The sequence below is a fragment of the Sapajus apella genome, unplaced genomic scaffold (genome assembly GCF_009761245.1).
Source record: "Sapajus apella isolate SASKATOON/1434 unplaced genomic scaffold, GSC_monkey_1.0 scaffold6, whole genome shotgun sequence".
Classification (NCBI taxonomy): Eukaryota; Metazoa; Chordata; class Mammalia; order Primates; family Cebidae; genus Sapajus; species Sapajus apella.
The window spans coordinates 24,044,853-24,063,193 of record NW_022436946.1 but is presented as its reverse complement, the minus strand read 5'-3'; the positions used below and the strand labels follow the sequence as shown (position 1 = coordinate 24,063,193).

The window sequence follows — 18,341 nt, the reverse complement described above, 5'->3', positions numbered from 1 at the left end:
TGTGTGTGTGTGTGTGTGTGTGTGTGTGTGTGTGTGTGTGTGTGTGTTTTAGGAAGAAATGGGTTCATACTATAAAACTGGTATTAAGCTTCTGGCCTCAAGCAGTCCTCCTGCCTCAAAGTTCTACCCTTCAGCAATCCTCTTGCCTTGCCTTCCGAAGCATATATTTATACACACATATGTGTTTTTGAATACTGAGTCTTGCTTGGTTGCCCAGGCTGGAGGGCCATGGCACAGTCTCAGCTCACTGCAACCTCTGCCTCTGTTCAAGCAATTCTCCTGCCTCAGCTTCCTGAGTAGCTGGGATTACAGGTGTGAGCCACTGTGCCCACCCCCAAAGCATATCCGTTTTTTTTGGGTGGGGGGTTGGGATGGAGTCTCTCTCTGTTGCCAGGCTGGAGTGCAGTGGTATGATCTCAGCTCACTGCACCTCTGCCTCCCAGTTTCAAGCAATTGCCCTGCCTCAACATCTTGAGTAGCTGGGACTACAGGCATATGACACCATCAGCTAATTTTTGTATTTTATATATATATATATATATATATATATATATATATATATATTTTAGTAGAGACAGGTTTTTACCATGTTGGTCAGGATAGTCTCGATCTCCTGACCTCATGATCCACCCACCTTGGCCTCCCAAAGTGCTGGGATTACAGGCATGAGCTACCGTGCCCAGCCCACCCGCCTCCAACTTTTTAAATGATTTCTTGCTGTATTAGGTTAGCCTTTTTGTGTGGTATACTCTGTTGCATGTGTAATGCTGAATCTGAAACAATGCCCTTCACTCTTTACCTGACTGACTCTTACTTAACTAACAAAACCAGCTCAGTCATCATTTCTTCCAGAAGCCCTCCCTATCCCTGTCCAGGTTAGACTTCTTTCTTCATTGTTATCATGGATGTATTTGATTACTTATGTACAGCCTGGAGTGACTTAGACCCTAGAATAGTCAATTTGTGTAGTGTCTTCAGCATGACAGGGGTTCTTTAAGTGTGCATTGAAAGGAATAATTTATACATAGATAAATGCTCTATTTTTAATTGTTTGAGTTTCAAGAAAATTCTGGAAGGACATAGGTACTAGTGTAGTCATTGGGTCAGAAGTATCCTGTGATTTTATTTGGTAGCAATAAGTAAAGAAATGTGACCAGGCTCAGTAATTCACATCTGTAATCCCAGCACTTTGGGAGACTGAGGTAGAGGGATCTCTTGAGGCCAGGAGATCAAAGCCAACTCTGGCAACGTACAAGATCCTATCTCTACAAAAAATAAATTAGCCAGGTGTAGTGGCACATGCCTGTAGTCCCAGCTACTTGGAATGCTAAGGGTGAGAGAATCACTTGAGCCCAGGAATTGGAGAGTGCACAGCTCTACTGCACTCCAGGCTGAGTGACAGAGTGAGACACTGACTCTGTAAAAAACAGACAAAGAAACAAAGACAAAGAAATGCCATTATAGCTTACCATCTCTCAAGAATAACAATGATAGCAACCGGTTTGGAGGTTTGAGGCATTTCCTCAGGAGAGCCCAGTGCTTAGATAAAACCTCTAGGTGGACTTCCAGGGCTCCTTGACCCTTTCCAAATTTGACTACAGCTGACAAACTCATCTTGGCAGGTTTGCTGGCTCTCCCAGCCTCTGACCTGGCGTGTTTCCCTCAATCCCATCCCAAAGGGTTGTTTTCTACCACTAGATGGAGCATCAGACCTCAAGTCAAGAGCATCCCAGTTCACTGCTGCTTTCAGTGGCTCTGGTCTGGGAGGAAAGAAAAGACTTGAAAATGGGAAGATCTTGCTGGCTTGCTAAGGATTTGGGATTTACCTTGTAATCAGTGAGGAGTCATTGGAGGTGAAGGTCAAGAGAAAAGGAAATTCTCTACTTTTTGTTTGCTCTACATTTAGTTTTTCATTAACTCTGTGATGAATCTAACATGAAGAAGGCAAACTGTGCTGATCTGAGACTAGGGCTTAGGGGAAGGGGCACATTGAAGGGGCATATAGCAGCATTTGATGATCAGTGTAGTGCGTGAAGGAGAAAAAGAATAGAGTAAAAAACCGACAGACTAGGAAGCTTAAGAAGGAAGGAGGAAGATAATAAATTTATGTTTGGAGATGTTTTTGAGGTGCCAGGTACAAAAGTTAATGGACAATAAATAATAATGACTGTATAAAGCAAAATACTAGGAGGATATATAACAATATGTTGATAGTTGCTTTCTCTGGTTACAGATATTGCAAGGCAGTTTTTTTGCATATTACACATAGTAAAGTTATTTTTAATATTAATCAGAAAATAAAGAGAATTGAAAATAAAGTAAAACTAAGGTCTTTGCAAAAAAACGAAAACATTAGACAAATATAAAGTTCTATAAGCAGTATATAACGAAGTAATTACTTTCTGTAGGTATCTAGTCCACATCTATAACATGACCTGTCTGATTTAAAGAAGCGTATTTTGACAAAATAATGTTTTTACTTCTTAAATTGGTTTTATCTGTGCCTCACTTAATCCTTGGGTAATAATTCATTGCTATCTACTGACACTTAGGAAAACAGAACAGTTAAGATATTAATAAAGGATGGTTTGGAAAGATTGAGTCACTAGAATTGCCTCATTATAACAACATGGTGCTGATTCTAAAAATGTTTTGGTTTTGAGAGGGGAGTATGAGAAAGGAAGCAGAGTGATTACATTGAGGCAGATGGCATCAGATAAATCTAGATCCAACACCTAGCGCAGCACCTGCCACACAGTGAGCACCAAAAACACCCTCTAGAATGGGTGAACTGAGCCCTTCTGTGCTTTCATTTGTGTTTAGTAATATATAGAGGAGTCCTTTTTCATTTGTTCTGTTTAGGTAAACTCTTAAGAAATTCTTTGGTGATAATGGGTCTTGTATTTTTCAAAATTAGGTATTAAGTTAGATTTGACACAAGTACCTTGGAATGTATATAAGTATATTAAAAGATATTTGGTCTATATTACAATTTCAAAATATATTAAATCGACATGAACTATATCATAGGATACTTTTTTTTTCCTTTTTCTTTTTGTGGAGACAGAGTCTTGCTCTGTCGCTCAGCCTAGAGCGCAGTGGCACAGTCTCAGCTCACTGCAACCTCTACTCCCAGGTTCAAGTGATTCTTATGCCTCAGCCTCCCAAGTAGATAAGATTACAGGCATGCACCACCACACCCAGCTAATGTTTGTATTTTTAGTAGAGACTGGGTTTTACCATGTTGGCCAGGCTGGTCTCGAACTCCTGGCCTCAAGTGATCCACCCATCTCACCCTCCCAAAGTGCTGGGATTACAGGCATGAGCCACAGTGCCCAGCCCAGATTTTTTTTTTTTTAGGGAATTTATTGTTTCTTAATCTTAAAATAATGAACATCTTTGCCTCTAAGAATATGAAGATAGGAAACAAAATTTTACAAATATGGGTAAAATTTCAGTGCATTGAAGTTCTTCATTTGAAACAGCTGTGCAGCCATAAGATTGGAGAGAGATGGACACATTTTATAAATAAGGGGAACAAGACTAAGTTGGAATAAAATAAAATATTATGATTATGTAATATTTTAATATAAAAGGTGAATACCAAGATCTTGGATAGTGAAGTTGAATTTTAAGAAAATTGTACTTGGGAGATTATTATAACAAACCTAAACGACTTAATAAGAAAACAAAGCTCATTTTGTGATTATCATAGTCAAAGATTTATTTAAAGAGAACCTCTGCAGTTCAAAGAATGAATTTAGCTTTCAGTAAAAAATCTATAATGTCTATATTAATCATTTCAAATTTTACTTTTCCCTCTGGAACTCAAACTTAAGAAAATAATAAATGAAATCTTCTACTTTTGCTATCTGTTTTTGTTTTTTATGACAACATGGAGGTAACAGACTACTAAGTTATTTCCCGCAAAGAACCCAACACTTTTCCATACACAGATTACTTTTCCTTAATTTTTTTTTCTAACTACATGTGTGAAGATCTTATATCCATCATTTGTCTTTGTTTCACATGGCGAGTTCAGAAAGCCAAGGTTATGTTATATTTGATAAATAAACTTTCAAACATAAACAGGTCAAGCCACAAACGTCTAATAGCATTGCGCTTCTGTTCAAAAGTAATGATCACCCTAGTACTTTAGATCTTAAAACATCAAAGAATACAGGATTAAAATGGACTTCCGTGTGGAAAAAGGATGCCAAGAATCCAATTAGTATATTTTTTTAATCAAGTAGAATGGGCTTAAGGGATTTGGGTATAAAATAAATGGAAATTATTTGGATGAAAATAGGCCTGTGCTTCTTGGGACCATCAATGAAGTCAAATTAGTGTTTTTGTGACACACCTGGGTGGTTAGAGGACAAACCTACGTGTGCCCCCAGAATGCATGCAGCGTGGCTGAAGGAATGAAAGTGATAAGAGAAGACAACAGATATGGGAGGCGTGAATGAAGAGTCTGAGGATCCAAGGTGTTCTTGGTGAAGAGGACGGAACCATGGGAGTAGAAGCTGTCATCAAAGCTGAAATCATAAGAAAACGGTTTTATGAGCTAAAACTCATGCCTACGTGGAGAAATCAAAAGAGCTTACCTTAGTTAGGCAGAATTATGGGGTAAACTCAGTCCTCTGAATAACTGTAGCAAATGTTTACAGGTCATAAATAAATGATAAAGAGAAGATCTTTTTAAAACATTATCTACAAAGGAGCAAAGAAAAAAACACAGACTTCTTCATAGTGGTGAATGTCAGAGGAATTAAAATCTCTTCAGACTTGTGAGGTAAAAGTTGTTTCTCAAGGTCAAAGACAAGACATTCTCAGGCATAGAAGGACTCAGAAAAGATACCTTTGTGTCATAGATTACCTTAAACAAATTTGTGAACAAATTAGGTCATTTTGGCAGTGCCCGTGTGAACAGGATTTTTGCTGTTGTGGGCTTCAGTGGACTGTTGTTCCTCTTTTTTTCTCTCTTCTGTTTTTAGCTCTATCACTTTTCCATTCACACTGTTTGCAAAAACTACTTTACTTGCAGCTAAGCATGGAGGCTCATGACTGTAATCCCAGCACTTTGGGAGGCCAAGACAAATCACCTGATCAAGACCAGCCTGGCCAACATGGTGAAACCCTGTCTGTGCTAAAAATACAAAAAAATTAGCTGGACATATGGTGCATACCTGTAGTCCCAGCTATTCGGGAGGCTGAGGCAAGAAAACCGCTTGAATCCAGGAAGCAGTGAGCCAACATCGCACCACTGCACTCCAGCCTGGGGGACAGAGAATCTGTCTCAAAAATAAAACAAAAAAACTTACTTAACTCAAAATATTAAAAATACAGTAAACCATGTCCTATAGAAAATTGTTCCTAAAGGGAAAAGGAATTTAGAATCTAGAAATCAGTGTTATAATTCCTTAGAAATTCCAGTAGTTAGGGAGTATAAATATCCACAATGAAGTAGCTGTAAAACAAACACCCTTGAGTATACCTGTGATTGCACCAGCTTTGTTTCAAGGGACACTCCTGTCCTGACCTCTCATAGTCCTAGCACTCTCATTAACACAGTGTTTTATAACCCATTCTTGTCATTGTTGGAACAAAAAGGTACAATCTCTGTACACAGCAACCATGTCTTAACAAGCCTGTTGTACTGCATATGAGCTTGGACTCTGAATTTAGTTCCATTATAATCATAGTGGTCTGTATAATGCAAACCTCATACCCTATTTAGTCTGTCTTGTTATAATCATTTGCATTATGAAATATCTTGTCGTTAAGAGAAATCACCAAATATGGTTTGGGCTCAGGGGAAGACAGCAGATAAACTAAGTGCAGTCAATGGTTTTAAGTTTTGAAAAATCAAATTAGAAGTAAACTAGAAAGGATAAAAGAGTAAAAATACCTTAATTCTGACTTTGGGCTGCTTGATCCACAAAATACCATATACTGGGTGGCTTATAAATAACAGAAATGTATTTCTCACAGTTCTGGAGGCTGGAAAGTCCAAGATCAGGGCACTGGCAAATTTGTAGTCTGTTGAGAGCCTGTATCTTCATAGACCACCATCCTCTCACTCTGAGCTTACATGGTAGAAGGGTGAGGGGTCTTTGGCCTCTCTTATAAGAGCAATCCCACATGAGGGTATGGTCAAGATGACCTTATCACCTCTCAGTGGCCCCTTTTTCTAATACTACATTCTTGTGGGTGAGGATTTCAACTTGTGAATTTTAGGGGGACATAACAACATTCAAATCTTAGAAAATACATTGATGCTTATGGTCAGGGTTTTTTTTTTTTTTTTTTTTTTTGAGGACAGTTTGGCCATTTTTATCAAGAATCTTTTTGCATACTCTTTGACCCAGCAATTCTGGTTTTCTGTTTTTTTGAGATGGAGTTTTGCTCTTGTTTCCCAGACTGGAGTACAGTGGCGCAGTCTCAGCTCACTGCAACCTCCGCCTCCCAGGTTCAAGCGATTTTCCTGCCTCAGCCTCCCAAGTAGCTGGGACTACAGCAGGTGCCACCACGTCCAGCTAATTTTTGTATTTTTTTTAGTAGAGGTGGCGTTTCACCATGTTGGGCAGGATGGTCTCGATCTCTTGACCTCGTGATATGCCCGCCTTGGCCTCCCAAAGTGCTGGGATTACAGGCATGCACCCCTGCACCCAGCCATCAATTCTGTTTTCAGAAATTCATCCTAAGCAAACAGTCATGGGCATATTAGAAGATTTAACTGCAGTAACTATCATTGCATTGTTTAAAATACCAGGAAAATGAAAAACAAAACACAAATGATATAAAATGGAATGCTGTGTGCCATTTTAAAATGAAGTAGAAAAATAGTTAATGATTCGGGAAATTTTCACAAAACACTAAAGTAAAAAAGTGGGTTGACAATAGTTACTGATTGATTCCATTTTTGTTTAAAAAAATAATTCACCTACGTACATATAAAAAGGTATGGAGAGTTTCTAGAAGTATATTCACCAGAATGCAAACATTGGCCTCTCTGATGGGAGGGAAAATGGATAACCTTTATTCATTTTATTTATTTGTATTTTTAAATGACTGCTATGGTCTGAATATTTGTGTCTCCCTCACCCACCCCCAAATTTATATGTTGAAATCCTATTCCCCAAGGTGATAGTATGAGGAGTGGGACCTTTGGGAAGTAATGAGGCCATGTGGGTGGGACCTCATGATTGGGATTAGTGTTCTTAGAAAGGAGACTTTAGAGAGCTGCCTGGTTGAGAATGTGCTGTCTGCGAACCAGTATGAGGGAAAATACGCTGAGATTGCCAGTGCCTTGATCTTGGACTTCCCAGTGTCCAGAACTCTGGGAAATAAATTCCTGTTGTTTATAAACCACCAGTTAATGGCATTTTGTGACAGCAACCTGAATGTACTAAGACAATGGCTGTATATAGTTTTGACTTATGTGAAATTGGCTTTCATATTTTCTCTAAAGTTTTCTTCTGAAGTGTTAATGTACACAATTAGGTCTTTGATCCATTTATGAAAGAAAAAGCTATTTTTAAAAATATTTTGGAGAGTGGGAAAGAGGGTAAGAAGGAGAGGAGAAGCAACATCAGACATGAGGAAGGGCAGAAAGAACTATTTTCCATGAATATCCCCTTTTGTTAGATCCTTTATTTCAGTATTCAATTTCGAACTCATGATGATCTGCTACAAAAAATGTAGACCACTTTACAAATATAAAAACTGAGAAGCTGAGTAATTGGCCAGGGGTCTACTGTCGGCTAGCATGGAGCCAGGATTCATGCCCTGCCCTCTTTAGCACCAAAGCTTGAGTTTTTCCCACACACAAGGAGGACCTTCTCCGTGCTAAGTGTGGTAGTAGATTCTAGGGTAAAACATTTTATAAAATTGATAACTTCCCTGTGCTTTAAGCACTTGCATTCTAGATTTTACCACAGTATGACTCATTTTAGTCGAGGACTATGTTGCTTGTGACTTGCTTGAAGGAAGGAAAGTAACATTTACTGACATTTTTCTTTGTACCAGAAGTTAAAAAAAACAGAGTTTATGTTGAGTATAGGATTCGTTCTTCCCTGACACATCTTTTTTTAAATTTAATTGTAACAGCTTATACTTTAGGTTTTCCAGAAGTTTCTCTTAAAGTGCTTATTCAGTAGCAATATTGAAAGTTTTAATTGTGCTTTTTATAGAGTCAGGTCAGTAATTTGAGAAGTATGTATCACCAATAGAGAAGATATTATTTCTTTTAAAAACTATTTGTTTATTTTGTTTTTTAGAGACAGGGTCTCACTCTGTTGTCCAGGCTGGAGTGCCGCGGTGCAATCATAGTTCACTTTAGCCTCAGACTCCTGGACTCAAGCAGTGTTCCCACCTAAGCCTCCCAAGTAGCTGGGACTATAGGCATGTGCCACCATACCTGGCTAATTATTTTTATTTTTTCTTTTCTTTTCTTTCTTTTCTTTTCCTTTCTTTTCTTTTGACACAGTCCCCCTATCTTACCCAGGTCTTGAACTCTTGTCCTTAAGCAATCCTTCCACCTCAGCATTCCAGTGTTCTGGGATTACAGGTGTGAGCCACTGCACCTGGCCAAGAGGATATTTCTTTAGGCAAATACAAGTGCTGTATTTTCTTCAAAGACATAAAAGTTTATTTTTTTATATTCAGTCTTGAATTTGTCTGCATTGATTCAAGAGTAGTCCAAATTTTTCTCGAAATCTTAGCCATTATTCACTAGCTTCGTTTAATTATAATTTTTAAAGTTCCTTGAGCCCTTACTATGCACATTACAAAGTGCTTTTTCTGAATCACCTTATCAAATTCTTATGATAACTCTTTGGGAATCCAGCAGCATCCCCATTTTGTACACTGGGAGACTGTCTTTAAGTTACTTCTTCAAGGTTAGTAGTGAGCAGATGGTAGTCCAGGACTCTCATTCACAGTCTATCTGATGCCAAAACCTTCCCTCCAATGTGAAATTACGTGATATTTATGGTGAAAACCAGCCTCTTCTCATTTATAATGGTGCTTTTATTTTCACGAAATTTCTGTTTTTTGGTGATATCACTGCAGTGTTTTAATTGCTGTGGCTTTATAATCATGTATTTCAACATCAGTAGAGTGTTCTTACCCTCACTTCTCTTTGAAAAGTAATTTTGAATAGTCTTATGTGTATATGCTTCTAGATAAACATGGTTATCAATTTGGAAAGAGTTCCATTGCCATAAAATTTATTTTTTATTTAAATTGCTTTTTAACATTAATTTTTAAAAAGTGAAATATTTATTTACAGATGAGATTTCCTATTTAGGAGTATTATATCCATTTATACACTTCAGTTAAGCATTTTAATTTTTTTATATATCTTATAATTGTCTTGTTATATTTATTCCTATATGTTTTATAGTTTGATACCTCTGTGCCTGGGACTTTTCCAATTAGACTTCTGTTACAAGTATAAAAAATTATTATATCTGGCCACCTTAGTGAACAACTTTATGAATTTTTGACATTTTCAGGATAATATTGGTTCTTTAGGTAGACAATTATGTTATCAGCTAATGACCAAATTTTCATTTCTTTTAAATATTTTAAACATTTCATTTGTTGCTTTGACTAGAGATTTCAGAACAAAGTTGGGTATAAACCATAAATTGGTATTGATAATGTTTTACTTTAAAAAAAATTACTTTGCTTTTGGTTTCTGATATAAGAGCTCATCTCAGTTTACACAGGTGTACTTTACGAGAGGTTAAAACAGTGCTTAATTTTTCAAGAGACATTGAGCGTGTGGGTACCTGTAGCACATTCGAGCACAGAGATTGCCTTGTGGTGCTGTGCAGGGTAGCCTCTGATAAATGTCAGGGATTCCCTCTTTATCCTGGAATTTCCATTATGTTTGTAATGTTACTGCTTTTACCTCCACTACAAGGCTTTTTTCTTTATGACCTGAAATACTTGTGGTTTAGCCGCACATTAGGTTCGCCTCTATGTTGTAATTTAGTGGATACCACTGAATTGGTGGATACCATACCCAGAAACCTTAAAAGATTTGCTCTTAGGCACTTGCCTTTCCTAGCACAACTGGAACAAAAGAAAGAGGGTGGAGCTCATGCAGCGCCTGTGGGTGTCTTTCCCTCTGCTCACCTGAAATTTTTATTCTAGAAAGCGGTGGTGGGGTCGGGCCTCACCAGTGCTGTGTCTATGTAATAAGCCCACTACTGTAGACCTGGAATGACATCATGAAGTCATTCAGTTTTCATTCCTATGAAGAAATTCCTTTTCATATATACTCTTTAGCATTGCGTTGCTTTTTCAGAAGCATATTTCTAGTGAATATCAGAATAACTAAAAATTCATCATTAAAGAAGCTCACTCTAAGTTTTCTAACAGTTGGAATTTTTTGTTCTTTTTAAAAATAGAATAATGGCTGTTTAATTCATCAAGTGCTTTTTTAGCATGTCTAAATGATCAGATTTTTTTCTCCTTTAAGCAATTTTTTTTTTTTTTTTTTGAGATGGAGTCTTACTGTGTCACCCAGGCTGGAGTGCAGTGGCTCGATCTCAGCTCACTGCAGCCTCCACCTCCCGGCTTCAAGTGATTCTCCTGTCTCAGCCTCCTGAGTAGCTGGAACTACAGGCGTGTGCCACCACACCCGGCTAATTTTTTTAATTTTAATTTTAATTTTTAGTAGAGACAGGGTTTTACCCTGTTGGCCAGGCTGGCCTCGAACTCCTGACCTTAGGTGATCTACCCGCTTCAGCCTCCCAAAGTGCTGGGATTACAGGCATGTGCCACCCAACCTGGCCCCTTTAAACAATTTATAAAGCTCTATTATATTAATATTCTATCACTCCTGTGTTTCTGGATGAAACCTTTTTGCTCATAGTTTATAATTGTTTTAACATACTGCTCTATTCAAATTGCTATTTACTTGTGTTGGCTAAATTATTATTAATAGCAATAGCATTTGTTAAGCATGTACTCTTTGCCAGGCTCTGAGATAAACACTGCATCAATCAGGTTAATTTTCTCAACATTTCATTTTATAGATAAAGAACCTGATGCAGACAGATTTCAGCTAACTTTCTTCACATCATACAGCTATGACGATGTGTCAGGGTTGCTAGTTAAACCCAGGTCATTTTGACTCCTAAACCAAATTGTGATCAGGAAGGTAGTTGATGACATAAATGAGATGGTACATGACTTGATTTTATAATTAATATCATCAGACTGGTTCAGCAATCATAGCTAAATACATCAGTTTCCATTATAGGGACATGCCTGTCATTGGAAACAGGGTCTCCTGTTCATAAATCAGGGTACTCCTTTCTTTGAAAAATCTAGAGAGACACAGACAATTTTTGCCTCTTTGAATTTCCCTTATTTGGATGTTATAGGAACTATCCTCCCTCTTCAGCAGAGTCACTGATGGTCCTTTGCTGTCAGCCTCTTGAGCCCCATTCAGATGCTCTTATGCTAGAAATAGATGGAGGGGAGAGCTGGTTGTTCACGGGTGAGTAAAGAAAGAAGGGGCACATAGTAAGCGTAGGCCCATGCAGAAGTGGAACTGATATAATTTAAAAACCTGGTAATTTTCCAAAGCTCTGTTTGTGCTTGTTCAGATACTTGTTAATAACAGAAAAAAAGGCTACATACTATCATTTCTTCCCTTCCTGTATCTATATAGAAATTATGGAATCAAGATCCAGGGAATTTACAGATGTCTCTACAGTTTCTGTTTTTAAGCACAATAATGAATCATGTCCACTGTCCCGACTTTACCCAGTCCCCAGGGGCCTGTAGTAGGAGCCAGATGCTCAGGTTTGAAGGACATTATGTATTGACTTGTTCTAGCTGGTTTTTCTCAGAACCAGCATATCTAGCCAGCTCTGCATTTCTTGACACCCTCCACAATCTTCCCCTGACCAGCATACTCAATGTCCACATCTCACATTACTACTTCAACATTCAGAAATCCCTTATTTGAATTTCAATTTCTTTTTTTGTCTTTTCCCACAGATCTGTTCTTCATTTGTGGCGGGTAGACTGACCCCCTGAAGATGCCCATGTCCTATTTCCCCAAACCTGTTAGTTTACATGGCAAAGGTGAATCAAGGCTGTAGATGGAACTGAGATTGCTAATGAGCTGACCTTAAGGAGACCTCCCAGGGCTATCAACACGCCCAGTGCAATCACAAGGGACCTTAAAAGTGGAAGAGGGAGGCAGGAGAGAGAGCGTGAGACTACTCTTGCAGCATTGCTGGCTCTGTGGATAAAAGCAGGGCCTTGAGCCGAGGCCCTGCTTCCAGGTCCCAAAGTAGCCCACTTGCAAGAGTAAGCAAAGGCAAGGGAACCAGTCCTTCCCTAATGCCTCCAGAGGAAAGGAATGAGACCCATGCCAGACTTCTAACCTATGGAACTGTAAAATAATGAATCTGTGTTTATGCTTTATTTTGAGCCACAAATGTGTAGCAATTTGTTACAGCAGCATTAGGAAACTAATTCATCATGCCATTCCCCTAACTCTTCCAGCATCTCACTGCCTCTCAGCTGCTGCTCATCCAGCTCCAGCTGCCGTGCTCTGTGCCTCACAGCTACACAGGTGGCCATTTATTTGCTTACTTCTTATACGGCCTGTTACCCTGGTATTGAGACCCTACCCCAGAGTGTAATATTGCTTCTTAATGTTCACATTTTTGAAACCTCATTTTTGCCATAGTAACTCTTCCAAATCTCATTGCTCTTACTCCCTCAGTCCTGTCTTCACTCCACTACATTTTATCAGATGACCCTACCCCTACTCTACTGATGATGTTGGCAGCGTCTGTCTTGAGCTCCCTTTACTTCTAAAACTTCTCTGTGAATTCCAGTCATCCGTTTCCAGGTTTCCATCTCTGGGCCTCTGTGCAGCATTTGACAGTGTTAACACCACCTCCCTTTTTTCCATGGCCTCTGTGACATTGCATTCATTTTCCCATCCCTCTAATTGCTTTTCTCCCTTTTATATCAGCCATATTTTTTTCACTTCTTAAACCTAAGCCTTCCTTAGCTTCTGTTCGAAACCTTCAGGCCTCCTGTTAAATTTATTCTCTTGATGTCATAGCCTCATCCAAGACTTCAGTATCATCACTACAAGGGATACAAGATGTGACATCTGGCTGTCATGCCCCCGCCAGACCTCAGTCATACTACTAGGTAGCATCTTCTTTTTGCCCCAGTGCATGGAGAGAGCAGAGTCTTCTTTCTGTAAATTTGTATCAGGGATCGCATCAGATGCAGGAGCCCAGAGCCTTGCGTTCTGGACACTCCATGCCCTTTTATGGTGTAAGGGAGGTGGCAAGACTTAGGACAAGGCACCAAGCTCCACTTGGGTTGAGGTCCACACAGATACCCCATTCTAGCTCCTACCTCCAGGATTTATGCAGAAAGAGATGGACTAGGCTGAAGGACCTATGTTTTATTCCCCTAGGGTTTTTGTCAGTTTCGTTATAGTTACTGTACTCCTTATTGGACTGGGGAAAACTTGCTCTGAAGAGTTTATTTCAGAGGTGGGCTGGTATGAGGTTCAGTTGCTTTGCTCTAAATGGCTTCTGAGGGACATTTGGCCAACTTTCCCCTTGGCAGTAGATACTTTTATGTCATTGGCCTCAGGTTCTTATACACAGGGGGAGGGTCAGAATTTGGGTAGGTAGAAAGGTGTGTGAGGAGGCCTGAAGCTGGAAAGGTCAGTGTCATTGGGAGACAGTTGCACCATTTGGGATGGGCATGGATCCTTGCCTGAAACAGTAGGGTTGGAGCATCATCCTAAAGCACAGTGGAGCGGCCCTTTCCCAGGGCAGCTCATGTCTTGTGCTAGATCTCACCGGGGCCAGAAGCCCCTCCAGAGCTTTGCGGACTATGTGCTGAAGAACCCGTCTTGGTAAGACACACAGAACTTCACTTACTGAGACACATAGTTGACCATCTTTTCAACTCACTGCAGAACAGTTATTTCGGAAGCAATATGAAACCTGACCTTGAGCTATAATGATATAAAGACAATTAAATTAGATCCTCTTTGCTTCTCTGTCGAACCAACTGTAAAACGTAGTGTTTGCCTTGTGGCTTTGGCAGGTGCATATGATTTGCTTGGTGTGATGCTACATCAGTGAAAAGTGTTGCCTCACAATCAAACTCATCAGGCTTATTAATGTGTACTGGAAGGTTTATTCAACTACATATACCAGGTATTATATTAAGACACAAAACAGGGCCAGATGCAGTGGCTCACCCTATAATCCCACCACTTTTGGAGGCCAAGATGAGCAGATCGCTTGAGCCTAGGAATTTGAGAACAGCCTGAGCAAAATGGTGAAGCCCCATCTCTACAAAAAAAAAAAAATGCAAAAATTAACCTGGTGTGGTGGTGTGTGCCTGTAATCCCAGCTACTCGAAAGCTGAGGTAGAAGGATTGCTTGAGTCTGGGAGGTGGAGGTTGCAGTGAGCCGTGTAAGTGCCACAGCACCCCACCCTGGGTGATAGAACGAATCCAAGTCTCAAAAAAAATGGCACAAGACATTTAAGGATGGGTGTGTCATGGTCTTTATCTCCATGGTTTCAAAGTCTTAGACTCTGAAGGAAATTTTTTTCTCCTTTAGTAATATTACATACTTGACATTTTTCTAGCCTTCTGTGGCAATGGAAGGTAATTTAATTTTTGTTCTAGTTCAGCTGTACATTTCAGTTTATTCTGAAAGACTCAGACAACATGCATTTTTCTTTTGTAGCTAGGCAATATGTAAACTCACCAGTTGGTGGCTTTCAGTCACACTCCCCATTGGGACCAGAGATAACTGTCTACAGCTTATGGAAGGGCCTTGGCCAGAAGCTGCCAGGTGTGGGAAGAAGGAAGCATATTGTTGGCTCTAGAAATAGGAAGCTACCTACAAAATGATATAAAGAGATGACTCTGAAAGCACAAAGACCTAAAGGGACAGCTGTTTATGACGACAGCAAAAGGGGCAGAGTTTGAAACAAAGTAAATGGAGCTAAGATATTAAAAGGAATGAACAACACTGAACCGAATGCCAAAAGGAACCATGAGAAGAATTCGCCTGGGGTGTTCATCTTCCATGTAAACAAAGCAAAAGCAAACAATTAAAATGTTTCAGATTCTTTAGAAGGAAAGAAAGACAAGTACTGTTAATGTTTTATTGCTTACCTGCCAAGAACCACGAAAACCAGTTTTTACATTTGTCTTCCCATAAGATTTGTAAAATATGGTGATTGGGTTTTTGAATCTCTTGTCTGGAGATCTAAAAGCATAGTCAGTAGTCCCATCTTCCTGAAGTAATTTAGATGTGGCCGCCTGTAGGTAGGGAGGTCATTTTTTAGTCTAGAGGAATTTTCAGGACCTCTTAGGCTCCATGAATGGTTCTGATTTGAAGATATAGATGACAGAACAGGACTGTAATGGAAACATCTATTTAAGTTTATTTTTCTTGATTTTAATTTCTAAATAATAGGAAATATTTCAAAGTCAGATAAATCCTGTTTGAATTAACTATGTTCGTGTTTCTATGTCACCCCTTAGTTTTCATCTAGGACCTCCAAGTTTGTGATATAGATGAAATGATATCGTTGATACATTTCTCTCTCTCTCTCTCTCTCTCTCTCTCTCTCTCTCTCTCTCTCTCTCTTTCTTTCTCTCTTTCTGTCTTTCTCTCTCTCTCTCCCCTACGTGTGTGTATGTGGGTATGTGTGTGTGTGTGTGTGTGACCTCAGGCACAGAGGGCTGAGTTAATCCATGCCCTTCTCAGTTCATGGTTTACCATTACTGCTCCAAGCTGGGCTTCTTGTCATTTATCATTCATTCCCTTTTATTCTAATTCTCCACTTCCATTTCTTCCCCTACTTTACACCATGCTGTTGTCTTCAATGTGTATAAGTTTTTGTTTTTATGTGCCTTTGAAAATTATTTGTGTGTTTTTCTTTAGTGTCCATCTGTGATGTATGTTTAAAACAGATGGACACTAACATCCCATTCAGTTTTTCTTGATGTAAACCTGTTTACACCTGTGGTGTATGCTTCTGGCTTGTTATTTCTAATTGCTGCCTGAAATCCCAGAGCTTCCCTACCATGCTTTATTTACCTTCCGGCTCTTCACTGCCATAGATAATACTGTGAGGAACATCCTCCAGCAGGTCCCTTATGGTATACATAAAATATATACCTCTTGGAAGAGGATGCTTATCTGTGAGTTAAATTGCTAGGTCATATGAGCTATATATACTTAATTCTCTGGAATGACTGACCAGTTTACATTTCTTGTAGTGGTTCACATTTCTATCAACGCTGGAATTATACAGCTTTCTGATTTTACCCTGCTAATAGGTATAAAATGATACATTGTTTTCATTTGCATTTTTCTGATCACGTACAGGTTGGAGCATCTTTTCATTGTTAATTCAATTTTATATTTTTTGTCACATGTTTACCTATTGCAGTATAGTTCTGGGGTTTTTGATATCTGAATTAATATATAGAGATGTATTTAACTCTAACAATTTTTGACCTATAAAAACAGCAAAATCTGACCAGGTGCGGTAGCTGACGCCTATAATCCCAGCACTTCAGGAGGCCAAGGTGGGCGGATCACCTGAGGTCAGGAGTTAGAGATCACCTGGCCACCATGGTGAAACCCCATCTCTACTAAAAATACAAAAATTAGCAGGCCATGGTGGCACATGCTTGTAATCCCAGCTACTCGGGAGGCTGAGGTAGAAGAATCGCTTGAACCTGGGAGACAGAGGTTGCAGTGCGCCAGAATCACGCTACTGCACTCCAGCCTGGATGACAGAGCAAGACTGTCAAAAAAAAAAAAAAAAAAAAAAAAAAAGCAGCAAAATCCATGGTCCAACTTAATATGTTGTTGGACATATTGTTCATTCTTTTTGTTTTCATTGTTTTAAATAGTATTGCGGTGACCATATGCTGATATCTAGCCTTTTTCTTCTTTCAGATTTGTCATTAGGATAAATTCCTAAGAGAAGGATTACTGAGTCAGAGAATAAACCTTTTTATGGCTGTTGTTACATATTGCCAAATTACTTTCTAAAAACACTGGACTCGTTTACATTAGGCATCATTTATATGGTGACTCAACTGGTTTTACTCTAACTACATAATCATTATACGTTATCGTTTAAACCATTAGTAACTGTAAATATTACCTGATTGTTTTTATTTATATTATTTAATTATAGTTAATATTAATCATTTATTCAGGTCTTCATTTATGAATAGTGTGCTTCTATGCGTATGATCTATTTGGACCCTTAGTCCATTTTCCTATTACTGTCTTTTGTCAGTTGACTTGAAATTGAGTTTTTATGTGTGGTAGTTTTACCTTGCCTTCAATCCCTGGAAATGAAATTATTCATTTACATCTTCAGATGACAATCAAAACAAAACACATGATAAAAAAGAGAAGAAGATGGTGGTTCAGAAGCCGAATGGGACCATGGAATACACTGTAAGTATAACCAAGGTGGTATAAATGTTTGTTAATAGCACTAGATTTAGATAATGCTTTTCCCTGACACATCCTGCTCCTTGGCTGCATTTTTCTTGTGTACTCATTAAATAATGAAGCTTCTTATGACCAGTTTTAGGACATTTCTTTTTCCTCTATATTTTCTCCCCACTGAATCTGAAATAAACCAGTGACTTGAGAATGTGAGGGTGATCTGGCTGCAACATCTGTCACCCTGCTGACCACCAGCATTGCTAGGCTGACCTGGCTGACTAGGCAGGTATTCCCTTCTTCCCTCACCACGCCATGTGCATCCCTCTGGAGCTTGGAGGAAGAGAATGGCCTTCCCCAATAGAGGAGGACTGTTCTTTGGTCAAGGGTATTCTAATATCTGTGTTGCCCTGTTAGAACCCCCAAACAAACTGATGGCTTGAATTATCTTTGCTCTAACAGTGACTACCACTTTTAGGTCACCAACCCAGACATCCTTTCTAAGTTCCAAAGCTATGTACTCATTTGCCTACTCAGCATATCCACCTACTCCCCCATGCTTGGTCCTCTTTCAGGAAACAATGGCTCCATCATTCCTACATTTATGCAAGCTAGAACTTGATTCTTGACAGCTCCATCCCCTTACTCTCCATGTTCATTACAGTCTTCTGAGATTATCCAGCCAGTCTAGGCCAGATCCCTTTTTTAACATTCTCATAGAATCATGTTGCTTTACATAATTTAACATTCTTGATTCATTAGTGTCTTGTTATTTTAATCTCTATCTCATGCTTTAATTTATACATTCTTGAAGAAAGACTAGACCTC

At 39.0% G+C, this 18,341-nt stretch overlaps 1 protein-coding gene across 7 annotated transcripts in view; it reads left to right on the top strand.

Moving 5' to 3' along the window:
- NCOA7 (nuclear receptor coactivator 7) overlaps positions 1–18,341 on the top strand; it is a 157,020-nt gene that overhangs the window by 73,580 nt on the left and 65,099 nt on the right. For all 7 annotated transcript variants that reach the window (XM_032274861.1, XM_032274862.1, XM_032274858.1 and 4 more), the window contains one exon: positions 17,443–17,522. In XM_032274861.1, coding sequence (XP_032130752.1) covers positions 17,443–17,522 — 80 coding nt within the window. The remainder of the gene's footprint in view (positions 1–17,442; positions 17,523–18,341) is intronic.